Source organism: Gavialis gangeticus, unplaced genomic scaffold, assembly GCF_001723915.1.
Source record: "Gavialis gangeticus isolate Ggan-Ray unplaced genomic scaffold, GavGan_comp1, whole genome shotgun sequence".
Taxonomy (NCBI): Eukaryota; Metazoa; Chordata; order Crocodylia; family Gavialidae; genus Gavialis; species Gavialis gangeticus.
In genome coordinates, this window is record NW_017729004.1 from 53,199,296 (window position 1) to 53,212,335 (window position 13,040).

The 13,040-nt window shown below is 42.4% G+C and overlaps 1 protein-coding gene across 1 annotated transcript in view; it reads left to right on the forward strand.

The window, feature by feature from the left end:
- The window catches only part of CDK14 (cyclin dependent kinase 14), an 869,337-nt gene that overhangs the window by 360,748 nt on the left and 495,549 nt on the right, over positions 1-13,040 (forward strand). Inside the window, 1 exon segment of the mRNA XM_019508390.1 lies at positions 5,859-5,953. Coding sequence (XP_019363935.1) covers positions 5,859-5,953 — 95 coding nt within the window.

Here is a 13,040-nt window from a genome sequence, read left to right on the forward strand (position 1 = left end):
TTACATCTGTATGGCTTTCTGTAGTAAAATATTCCTTTTGATTGTTCACTTCTGTCAATTTAAAAATATTCTGTATGTGTAGTGGGTTTTTACCTACTATGTGTATAGAACCTCAGGACAGTCTTCAGGTTATAATTTGACTGTGCTATGAAAATTATACTGTGGTCCTCCTTGCTGCTTCTACCTAATCAGAATTACTCTCTTCTGTTCTAGCTTCTTGTTAAATGCTATAAGTTACTAACAATGGAAATTTCTGTTCCCGCTCTTACTACCAGTTCACCTCTTGTGGGTTCAGTGACAGCACCTCTTTTCAAATACCTTCCCTATTAGTATGTTCCACCTCTTTGTTGATTCCTTGACTATAAGTTGTCAAGGGGCAGGAAGGCAGTCTGGGGATGGAGACCTGAAAGATGTCTGTAGAGGGTCATTCGGCTTATTTTGGAGAAGCATTAGAAGTTAGCCTTTACCCCCAAAGGCTAGAAAATTCACCTTCTAGGCACTAGTGGTTATCTTTGGTGATCCTCCATTAAATTCTAATAAACTTCTGAGGGTTAGCTAATGTCTTGAGTGATAAAGAAATGTCAGGCTTTTTAAAACTATTACTACAATAGTAACTAAATAAATAATGTAGTTCTTCACTGCCTGGGAGATTGCCCAACATGCAATTTCTATAGGTGATCATGACCTCTCTGATAGCATGTTTAATACAGCTGAAATAGTGATACTAAATTTTCCTGCTGTCAGTATGCATGTCCTCCCACCCCTTTGATAAACTTTGTGAGGAAGGGAGGGCAAAGGTAGAAGTATTAGCCAAGATTTTTTGTAGCATTCCTCCCTGACTCTTCTGTTAGGGGCCAAAAGTTGCTTCACCCTTTGTTCCATATGCCACGGAGATATTCCTCAAGGTCCAGAAGTCTTGTAATATGGTAGAACCGAATGGTTTGTAGGGTTGGGTGCTTTGGATCCTGTGTAGGTGTGGATGTGGAAAATACCCAGCATATTTACAACTGCATCAAACAATTGCAGATTGCAGGTGAGGTGCTGAGTTGGCTGGACATGTTGCACCCTTGGATTTAAAAGCCACATTTAAATAGCTGTGTGGCTTGTCCTTGAGTCTGCAACCTGCTGCTAATTAAGCAAGTTGCAAATCATCTGATTATGAATAGTCAGTTCTACTGTATTTGTAAGAGACCACAATTATCTGTGTGTGGGGGACTGACAGTAAACTTGCTGTGTCCTTCTGCTTTCTAGTAGTATAGTTCCAATGTCTTGTGCTACAAGAGCACTGTTAAATAGGATGAGGGTAGTGATGTTCTAAAAGGCAGTGAAATCTGTCTGTGTTTTTTTTTAACCTTGCTATGGCAATCTTTTTTGGGGAAATATGGAAGATGATGTGTTTTCTTGCACTCATTTGAAACAGTTCATATTATTCCTCTGTGGATCCCAGCCCCATGGAATACCATTTCCAGGATCATGGAGAATAAGTATACTATGAAAGTATTTCTGAACCTCCTCATTGTGCAGCAGTGAAGAGCCTGCATGCAGAGGTTGGGGTCACAATTTTATGTTTCATTATTTTACTGAACAAAGGGGCCAAGGGAGAAGAGGTCAGGTAAATCACCATTGAAACAAGTCATTTATTGACATTATTATATTTATTGTTCATTTTGTTGTTGTGGTTTACAGTCTTTTTCAGATGTATACATGAGCTGGCAAAACACCAATGATGGAATTATATTGGTGATGACATGTGACTTGTGAGGACATATTGCTAAAATCTTGCAGTTCATAAATTAGACATTGCAATGGGGGAGAGGGAAATCATAAGTAAGTTCAGTAGATAAATGTCTGTCCTTTCTCCAGAACCCTGGTGTTAAGAAATGTGAACTAACATTTCTTTTAAAAAATAAGAAGATATTTCTCTATTGTCACTGTCTGTTATCAAGGCTAGGGCAGAAGTTGCACATAAACTGATTTAAGTGATCATAAATTGGTTTAAAACTGTAACAGGACAGAAGTTAATGCACAAAAGCCACTTTCAAAATGGCCAAAACTGGTTTAAGATAAACCTGGATGGATGTAGCTTCAGACTTAATTGATTTAGGTCAAACTGATTTATTGAACTTCTGTCCCACATCCCCTCCTGACTGCAGTTAACTTAGTCCGCCAGCATCCCAAGATGCTTTGCAGCCCTGGGCTGTGCTGAATGCTCCTGCAGAGCAGGGCTGGTCCTGCCCCAAGCTGTCAGATCTGAGGAAATAAAGCCTCTGCTCCCCAGCCTGCTTTCTGCCTGTCAGCTCAGTGGGATGGGGGCTGGGTAGAGGAATGGACCCCCCCCAGATCCTCCTAGCTTTTTGCTCCCCCCCTGCCTGCAGCCCAGTGAGCCAGGCTGTGAAATGCTCAGGTCCAACCCCTCCCCAACCCTCTGCCTCTGGGGAATGCACCCCCCTCCCCTGGTACCGGCCTCCCAGCCATGGTCTGCCCAGCACAGGTGTAAGCACTCACTGGTGGGGAGGAGCTTTTTGCCCTGCTGCAGCTAGAGCTAGGTTGGGATCACCCCAGCTGTGCTCCCTTTTCAGCTGTGGGTCTCTGAGGAGGGCAGGGGGTAGGAATGCACCCAAATGGCCTGTCACCGGATCCCTACCCAGGGTCTGCCCAATGCCCTGCCACAGCTGGAGCCAGGCTGGGATTACCCCAGCCCTCTCCCTGCTCAGCCAGATGTTTCTGATGTGGGGGCAGGGGATGGGAATGCAGGCCCCCAGCCTGGCACCAGTCCCCCACCTGGGGTCTGCCTGATGTGGGCTGGAGCTGTGTTGGGATCACTCCAGCCCTGCCCTCTTGTCAGTCAGAGGAGGTGGGGGCTTCTGAGATGGGGATGGGTGGTGGGAATGGACTGGCACCTGACCCCCACCTGGTTCCCAGCCCCTGCTCTCCCCTCAGAGACTTATGTCTGAGGAAGGGACTGAGCTAGGGCAATCCCAGCCTGTTCCAAGTACAGTGGGGTGAAAAGCTCCATGGTTGGGGGCTTGCCACCTGTGCTGGGGAGGCCCCAGATGGGACTCCAGTGCTGGACCATGGGGGTGCATTCCCACCCCCTGCCTCAGAGGCCTTCAGCTGAGGAGAGGGCAGGGCTGGGGTGATCCCAGCCTGGCTCCAGCAGGAGTGTGGGGCAGACCCAGGTAGGGTTCCAGTGCCAGGCTGGGGTGATGGTGGGGGGGGTTGTGTTCCCATCCGCCATCCCATCCAGCTGAGGATGGGGCAGGGCTGGAAGAATCCCAGTCCTGCTTCAGCTGCAGCAGTGGGGGCTTTCCCCCACCCTGTACCGACCCTGGCTGGTGGGGGGCAGTGCTGGTTTGGGGGTGCATTCCCCCCAAAGGTGGGGGCTGGGGAGAGATTGGCTGCTAGACGCATGCCCCCACCTCTTTGCAGTGGAGGGTAGAGTCAACAATCAGACCTAAGCTACAGCTGAGCTGAGTTCAGCAGCCTTAGGAGTGCCCCCAGGCTCCTGGCCTCTGCCAGTGTAGGCTTCTGCCTGTCTTGGCCACCCGAGCACTGAACATCAGTTCAGTTGATTGGTTCAATTTACACAGCTTAGAAAAACCTGCAAAGTCTGAATTGATTTTGCCTTGGGTTTTTGGGCCTCTGTAAATAGCCTAAGAGTTAATTCCATCAAAGCTATGCATGTGTGTGTACTTGTGGAAGTAGGGAAATGTGATGGTATTAAAAGGGATATACCCAGAATATAAACTTAGCTTTGGCTAGAGAGCCACTTTGCTACATTTGCTATGAAAAGAACATGTAATTTTGGAGACCAAAAGTTCTTAGATTGTAAAATGAACATGCATGTTGGATTGGCCAGCAGTTAATGTTTGATTCACTTAGCAAATGTTCTTTGAGTGATGCATCTGTAGTCTGCTCTTACTCACTGCTGCTTCTGGCCTCTGAGCAGAATTGAGCATGACTGACAAACTGGAGAAACGCAATGTTGTGAGAGAAGCTCGTGATCCTAAGGAGTGATCTACACACCTCTATTGGACCAACATAGAGAAGCACTGTCTTCCCACTTGCTTCTGCTCAGCCTGTCCTAATCCTAGAAATGTAGTATTATAAAAGGTGTGGCTGTGGATATGTGCATCTGAGATGCAGGGACTGGGCAGTGGCTGTGGGCACATGGTTATGGCTGCTCTAAATGGATTCCACTGCCTATTTCTGGCATCTGGTGTGTTCTGACTGGGGATGAATGGGGGAAGTGTGTTTCCCAGCAGCACTCCCAGAAGTGCAGATATGCCTTTAGGCTTTCTCATCTCAAGTGTGCTTCTTGGTGTGTGCTTAAGGCTACTCTAAGGCAGCTGCACTAACTCATTTCTGGGATTTCATGTGAACTGACTAGGAGCCTGTGTGTGCTTCTCAGTGGCTGTCCCAGATGTGGCAGGGAAACAGTGTAGGTAGGGCCTAACAGGTGTTGAATATTGAAGCTGATGGAAGTAGATGCTATTTTAGCATTCCCTAGGGGTAGGCCATTGACGGCTAGCTTAGAATAGGCTTGACAGGATTTGATTTTTATCGATAAACATAGATTTCACCTGTCATTCACAAACTGAAGGAAAACTATATCCATCAGTAATCACTGAAAGAAATAGAAAAGAGATGTAAAAAAACAACAAGCTGGGATGGGGGTAGGGAAATCTAGGGCAGGGGGTACTGTGTATGCATGAGCACATGCACACACGTATGCACAGGTGCATGGACGCATATGTGGGGAGGGGAGATTTTTCCCCCCACAATACATGGGGGCTAGGCCAGGCATTGAGCTCTGGGAACATGGGGAGAGGACATCCAGCCTGGGGTAGGAAGTAGCTGCTTGCAGCTTTGTAGGGGGCTGGCCCCACCTGGCAGGCATCAGTGGAGGGGCAGCCTGGCTCTTTGACCACATCCTCCTACTCCTCTGAGCAGCACAAAAGCAGTGTCTGGGCACTGGCACCACCACTATATGCCCTGGCTCAAGCATGTAGGAGCTGGGCTGGGTAGGAGCTCTAGGAACTTAGGGAGAGGCAGTACATTCAGGGCAGGGTGCGCATGGCTTAGGGTGGCCACTGACGCATCCTTAAAATACAGGACTGCCCCTTGGTGAGGGGCTGCCTCCCTCAGCCAGTCAGCAGCAAGGGGTGGGAGAGGGGGACCCACTGAGCCCCGTGGCCAATCAGCAGTAAGGCGTGGGGCCACCGCCTCACTCCCGCCTTCCCTGACTGGCTCGGAACCCCTGTCCTCCTGGCTGTGCACTACTCTAGGCACAGCCAATAGAATCACAAGGACAAATGATTGACATGCATTTCCAGCAACAAACTGACAAACAGGACGTTTTGTTGTCCATTCCTTGTGCAGAAATGGACAGGGAACAGTGTTTTAAAACAGGATGGTCTGGTATAAAGCAAGACCAATGGCCACTCTAGTGGGGGTGCCCCCAGGGTACAGCTGCTGTCCCTGTCCTGCCCAGAGGGGCAGGAGGCCATGGTTAGCAAGGGGACAGGCTGCCCCTCTGCTGGTGCCTGCCAGATGGGCTTGCCCCCCCTAAGGGGCAGTGGGGAGCAGGGAAGTGCCTTCTGCCCTGGGCTAGGAGCGTAGCCCCGAAAATTTCAAACAATAAACATCAATAAAAATCGACAAAGGCAAAGAAATGCTAAAGAATATGAATCAATTATAACCATCAAAATTATAAAAAAAAAATTAAAAATTCTGCCAGTGACCAGAGGCCATCCAGTTAATTTTTAAAATGAACTTATTTTAATCTTTTGCTTTAAAATATTTTATTTTGTTTCAAAATAACCTGTCCTCTATAACGTGCACATTTTGTCTTGCAGCTTCTCTTTTGAAAGGACTGAAACATGCAAACATTGTGCTGCTTCATGACATCATTCACACCAAGGAAACATTGACTCTTGTATTTGAATATGTGGTAAGTAAAATTAAATTAATGTTATAGTTCATGGTCCAGGGTACACTGGAAATCAGTGGAAATACCCTTATTAACTTCAGATCAGGCCCATAATAACCCATTGGTTTCACCAGGAGAATGGAAGGGCGCTGTTTTGTTCTGGAGTATACTAAAAACGAAAGGCTAACTGCCATACCCCTGAATTCAGAGTCAGTTAGGAGACTAGAAGAGCACATCAGGTCACTGTAATACTAAATTAACTTTTCAACTGGTTTATCAGTCTGCTTTCTGATCGTGGCTTGTTTATTCAATTACTTTCCTTAGTGTCAAGGTGGGAAGCAATTTTAAAATAGTTAGGTGGAGCAAATAGGATTAAAATGTTCCACAGGTAATTTCTATATCAAAAATAATGTGATGAATTAAAATGGTTGTTGTTGTGACTAACTAGTGCATAGTTTCTGAAAAACCTTCTTTAGTAAAAAGCATCACTAAGAAAAGTCTGATGCCTGCAATTTAGACTTCATATATTTTTCCCCCTTGACTGGTGTTTCAGCTATTAATTAAAACTTCAATTTGTATAGTACACAATGTAATGATCTAATTGTGTTCAGAGTATTGCTTTCCAGAGTCTTGGGCTTGAACTCCTAATTAATCTTTCTACATTTTTCTAAGACAAACATATGGTATTTATGTAGAACTATTTTAGCATTTAACTGTGGAATCACACTATGTACCATCATAATTAGCCTTCCAGTTTTCACAGATGGATCTAAGAACATGTAATTTATAAGAAACAAATAAGTCTAAAAGAGATTTGACTTGAAATAGAGTATCTGTTATTGTATTATAGTCAATAAGGTTCTGCATTTGTAACATGAAATGATTATTGTCTGTTTTTGTAAATGAGAGATACCGCGACTGATGTTACTATAAAATCAGTGACTTGGACCAATACTTGAGGAAGAGGGGTTATTCTTTGTAGCATTTCTTAATTTTTATATGATGAAGTACACTTTTTGTCATCTGAAAAAAACATTCACTTTGCCTATTGACATAGAAATGATTTTAATGATCCAGGTATTTGGGTATAGTAGCATACATAGCAAGTTTCCTACCTTAGGTGTAGAGACATCAGCTCAAATCTGACTCATCTTTGTTTAAAGCAGCGATTCCAGTGTCACTAGCTTCTAAACTGAATTAGCATTGGAATAGTGATTATATTTAATGTTCTGTAATGGGCACTGGAGATTTATAGCCATTAATTTACATGAATACAGTGTGCCATTATTATATCAAATACTGTGTTTAGCAATAGATAATGTTTTCCATGAAAAATTTAATGGAAGGTTTTGCTTTTCTTCTATATTAAAGATTGTTTAGGCTTTAATCCTGCAAAAATATATGCACTCATAATTTTATGTAGTGAATAGGGTTGTAAAAGGTATATTCACTGAATTCACTTTTTAAATTGATTTCCAAGGTACAGGCCTTAGGACTTGACCCTGTGATGGATTGAGCACCCTTTACAACTTTTAAGAAGTAGAGTGTACAGGACCTTGCAGACCTGAGGCTGTATTTTCTGGTTGCCAAGTTACAGCACTCAATCTCATGAAGTCAATTCAGTAACAAAATAAAGCCCCTCTGGAGCACTAGTTATGTGCTTCTCATGACCCACCCCTGTAAGAAAGTGGGTTGCAGTGCTCTGCACCATATCCAGCTTCTGGATGGTCTTCAAGGGCAGCCCCACCCAGACTACTGCAATGCATTTTATGGTCAAGGTTACAAAGGCATGAGAATTCAGGGGCGGTGACTGTCACAGAATTCAGGGCTCCAGTGCTCCAGTGGGGATGGCCTTTGGCAGCAGGAGGCAACCAATGGCTGCGCTGACACAATGCCTTCTACCTTGCTATTGCTGGGCCTAGATCCAGCCTGCAAGGAGCCTTGTGGTCTGAATCCAGCCTGGGGGCGGAGAGGGGATGAATTCGATTTGTCTGCAATGAGAGAAATTGGATTTGTGTCTAGTTTACTGCATTTGAGTTTGTTACATGAGTTGCTAAAGCTGTGCCATGCCTGCTGGTCCTACTTTTAACAAGAAGTGGGGTTTCTCATGCTGCTCTTGCTCAAATATTTTACCATTCTTTAGTACCTTATGTTGCTGGCTTGGATGATAACTGTCTGATTACTCCAGAAGCAGTTGCATTCCTAGTATGTTGACTTGTTTCACAATGTTTTGAGTGTGTTTTATACAGGCCATTTAAAATAATTTAAGAGCAGTGTATCCCAAAGCAAATGAAAAATATTTTTAACTTAGTGGAAACATCTTTTACTTTTTGTATTCATTACTACTGAAAAACCTGTATTGTGGCTTCCAAGGTTGCAGATGCTAACAAAAGCCTATTCGTCAGCACACTGTGATGGAGGAGCATGAGTGTTCGTTCCAGAGTTGTTCCCCTCCCACACAGGGCCTATTCCAAAAGAGTATACGTGACCTTATGGGATGTGCCAGCTGCAAAAGTCTGTGTAATGATACTGAGTCAACTTAGCTAGAGGAAAAGATTTTTTCAGGTGAGAACTGCAAAGCTATTTGAACAAGGGTTCACATCTGCTCTGATTAAACTTGGGACTAGCTGCTATTAATAGTTCATTTGTTTGTTTAAAGGGAAGGCAAATTCATCTATGAACATTTAAACTACTTTTAAAAACCTACAGAAACGTAGCTACAACCTTAGTATAATGCAGTCTCTAAATGGTAATGATATGTATAGTATTACATGTACCAGTAATTATGGAAATACATTATCTGTAACTGGATGACTACATTCTGTCTATACATGGCATGTGAAAAAGTGAACTTGTGTAACAATTCTTTTTATTATGCTTTTAATATTTATGAACAAGAATTGAAATGCGAACAGATATATTTATAATTGAAAATATGATTTGTAATGAGTAATAATTATATTTCTGCCTCAACTATGCTATTAGCAAGAAAAAAACCCCAGACTTACATATCAGTGCAATTTAAAATCATGCATTTTCAATTATCTTGCCTATTTTAATCTTTGTGTGTGTGTGTGTTATTTTTTTTAAATTATTTTCATTTAAAAAAAAATTAATTTTCATTGGTTAATTACAAGAGCTGAAATATAGCTTGTTTAAGCAATGGATTAGTTTAATAAATTACAGTCATTCCTGTTTATATTTTTTCCAATGGCAAAAACAGGCAAATGTTTCTTGCCTGTTTGACATCAACATTGATTGGTAAATTCCACTACGTTGTTTGTTAAAATTAAAAGATCTAAAGTTTTTAAACTGACTACTTACACTGAGGGTCAATATTAAGATACCTTAAAAGGTCCTAATGTAAGAAAATGATGACCAGCTGCCATCTGAAAAATCAAGTCAAGCATTCCAAGTCAGAGCTTCATAGAAAATAAAATTGGAAGAGACCTCAAGAGGTCATCTAGTTCATCCACTGCCCCAAGGTAGGGATAACTTTTAATGAAACTGTTCTTGACAGATATTTTTAAATCTGTTCTTCAAAGCTTCCACTGGCAAGCTATTGTCACTTTACAACTTAGGTCAAACTATTATGACCTTTTTTACTAGTCTGTTCATTGATAATAAAGCTAATATTTAATGGTTGACATGTAGTAAAAGCAACTTAAATAGATCATGCTTTTCAATTTTTCTGTGCTACCCCTAAAGGTCTCAAAGCATCTTACAGACAGTACCTATTAGACTGTAATCTGGCCTTGGGTGTCTGAGATCTTCCGAGGGTCAGAAGAGCTAATGGTATTGGATAAGGCCTCCTTCCACTCTTTCTTTGGAGGGAGCCAGAAATAGCATCTTCCTCATCCACCCTCATTTGTATTGTGGTGGAAGAAAGAGGAGGGCAATCTTTTTGTATACGAGCAAAAGTGGAGAAAGCACTGCCTAGGAACTATTCGCTAGGACTGTGTAAAGCCGGCAGTATTTGATTTGGATTCGGCCTGATTCGGGAGACAGCGATTTGATTTGCTGATTTGGATCACTGTCCCAATTTTGATTTGGCTGAAACTAAATCTGAAGATTTGATTCTGATTTGGAGAGTCAGAGATTTGACCATAGACACAGATTTCTATGTTTTTTCTACGTACCTCAAGGTACTAGATGTGGCTCATGAATGCTGAGATGGTGGGGCAAATGGAGCATCCCACAGGAGCGGGGGAGGGGGGAGGTTCCCTGCATGCTCGGTGACAGACCCAGAAGAGGACCAGAAGCACTTCTGGTTCACTTCCAGGTCCACCACCGAGCATGTGGGGGACCCTCCGACACTCTTGTGGGATAGTCCATCCACCCTACCCTCTCAGCTTTCAGGAGCCATGCACCTTGAGGTGCATAGAAAAAACATAAAGCCATGCCTATGAATGAATCATCGAATCTCTCTGAATCTCTCTGAATTGATTCAGAGAGATTAATAGGTCTTCTGATTCGATTTGGATTCAGAGATTTGACCGATTCAACGATTCCCTCCTCCAATTCAGCGATTCCCTCCTCTGAATCGAATCAGCAACCAGAGCTTCTCACAACCCTACTATTCTCCCCCTTGTGTGGGGTTGCAGAGCTGATGTTCTGTCTGCTATTAGAAAAGCCTCAGATCTCCAGCTTTTAAACCAAATCTCAGCTCCTCCTGCTGTTTCCATTTCAGGTTACTCTTTCTTCTTATGAAATACCACTTCAATGGCCAAAAAGAAAATAGATCTCTGGAGGAGCAGGGCATTCCCAAATATGAGCAGAGGTGAAGAGTTCTTTGTCTGCTTTCACCAAAGAAGGGAGACCTGCCTTTCCTATGCCTTTAAATCCTTGCCCCTAAGATCTGTACACTGATGGTTACTATTTTAATTATACCACCAAATGAAAGAGGCACAGAATGAGGCCGAAGGAGTAGAGGGAGAGGAAATCCTGTATATGGAGCACAAGTAATAAGGGAATACTGCTCTTGGGAAGACATTGTTTTTTCAAAACTTCTTTTAATGAGCAGGTATGAGACCAGAACCTGTTAATTCCCAAGTGCAGCCTGGTGATAGAAGCAATGGAAGTCCTTGAGGAAGTGAAATTTCAGACAGGATTTCTGTAGGAGGGAGAAGATGGAGGCACAGTAGGAGTTGGTAGGGGAAAAAAAAGGAATGAAGTATGAAAAGTAGACAGTGCTGAGAGTGAGAGAGGATTAGGCAGCGCACATAATTAAAGGCTTCCATGAGGCCAAAGGAGGGTGAAGAGGGTGTTTCCCCCTTACAGACGTCATGGAATCTGATGGGTTTCCATTGCTGTTTTCATATCTCCAACTAAAACTAGAAGCATTGATTAAAGCATTAAAAACTCTAGCAAAGAAGGTCTTTTAGAAGTAATGCTGAAGCCTTCTATTCTAACACTTTAAAACTGTTTTTTACCTTAAGAATATTTCTGAGAGTATCATCTTTACAGATGTAATGAATAACAGGGCCTAACAGTTCAACATTTCATACATGGGCCTGACTTAAGATCCATCTCTCTCTATATGCTGAGATCTGCTTTTTGTTCATTATGTTAATAGAGATATTTATAAATAGCTCCTTAAGGGTTGAATAAATGATTAATAGATGTTTTAATGACTGGGTAATCAATTGTAATAGTCTAACAGATCAGCAAGTTGTTTGTAATGCCAGTTATAACAGTTCATATTGCCCTCTACTGATGTTTTTATAACCCCAGTGAATATTACTTGTCTCTGTACTATGTTTCATGTCAATTACTAATTAAACTCTGTTATTTCTTAACCTTTTTATTAACTGTTTATAAATTTACTTAGTATAAAAATGTTACCCAAAAACTAAACATTTATGGAGACTCACTGTATTTACTTGAACATAAGATGACCTCCCAATAATTAGATTCTATACAGGCAAATTTTATAAATGTATTATCTAATTATTGGAGGTTTGCTTTGATTTGTTCCTCTTCACACTGCTACAGCAAGGAAAATAAATCTGGGGTGTTGGGTAGCCCTCTTGCTCTCTGCCTCCCCCCAGCTTCTTCCCCCTGAAGGCCCTTCCTCTCCTCCTTACTGTCAGACCCTACTTTTCCTGAGCACATGGATACGAGGACCAAATTTGAAAACACTGACCTTGAAAGAAATATACCTGTAGTAATTTGCATACAGTAGCTTAGCCATGCACTTAGTTAATCCAGAATTGATGTATTTTACCTTTTTCCCCCAAACTGCTGCAAGTTTTAGCACAGGCACTCTAGAAACACACTTTAAAGCAGCACTTTGGTACCTACTTATATATAGTACAAACTATGCTTAGTCCAAAAAAGAAAAAGGTTCATGATTTACCTTATAGTTTATTGGAATGGGGCCCAGAAGAGTCAACAGCATTTCATGAACTGGAAAATTCTTGGAAAGTATTTGGACTAAGTTTCTTGCATTGCAGCAGTATCATGAAGTCACCCATTCCACTAAACTGTTGATTTTTTTTTCATTGTGTAAATAATTTTCTGTTGTTTAGACTGGATCTCTGTTTACTATAAACTTTCTAAATACTAACTAAATTCTAACTAAATAACTCTTACAGTCTCATTGTAGATACCCCCACAAAAGATCCATGTGCTAATTAGCCCTCCACTCATAATTGGAACTGTGTGTCCTTGTCACGAGTCATGGGATTCTCCAAAAAATTATATGCAGATAAAGTGCAGGGCAACATGGTCTGGTGAATGCGGCCACACTAATCATGTGTGACAGACTGAGAGAGAGGGCGACAGAGAGATTCTGGGTGAATTGTTTGGGGCCCCATTAAGTGTTGTTTGCCAGACATTTAAGACTGGTGAAGAAACAGGAATCATTGGAAATGGGAAAGAAACATGCAGCTCAGCTGTGGTGGTGAAGAGGAAGTTGAAATGTGTGCAGTGTAGTGGCTCACTGTAACTTGAAAGAGTTGTGGTGCGGGGGACTCTGATTAATGGACACTACCATGTATCTAATTCAGATGGGCTATGTGGAAGAAAGCCACCTTGGTTTCTCCATAAAAATCTCTGCCCTGTGACACTGTGATTTAAATCTCTGTGCTGTGACCATTCAATTAGG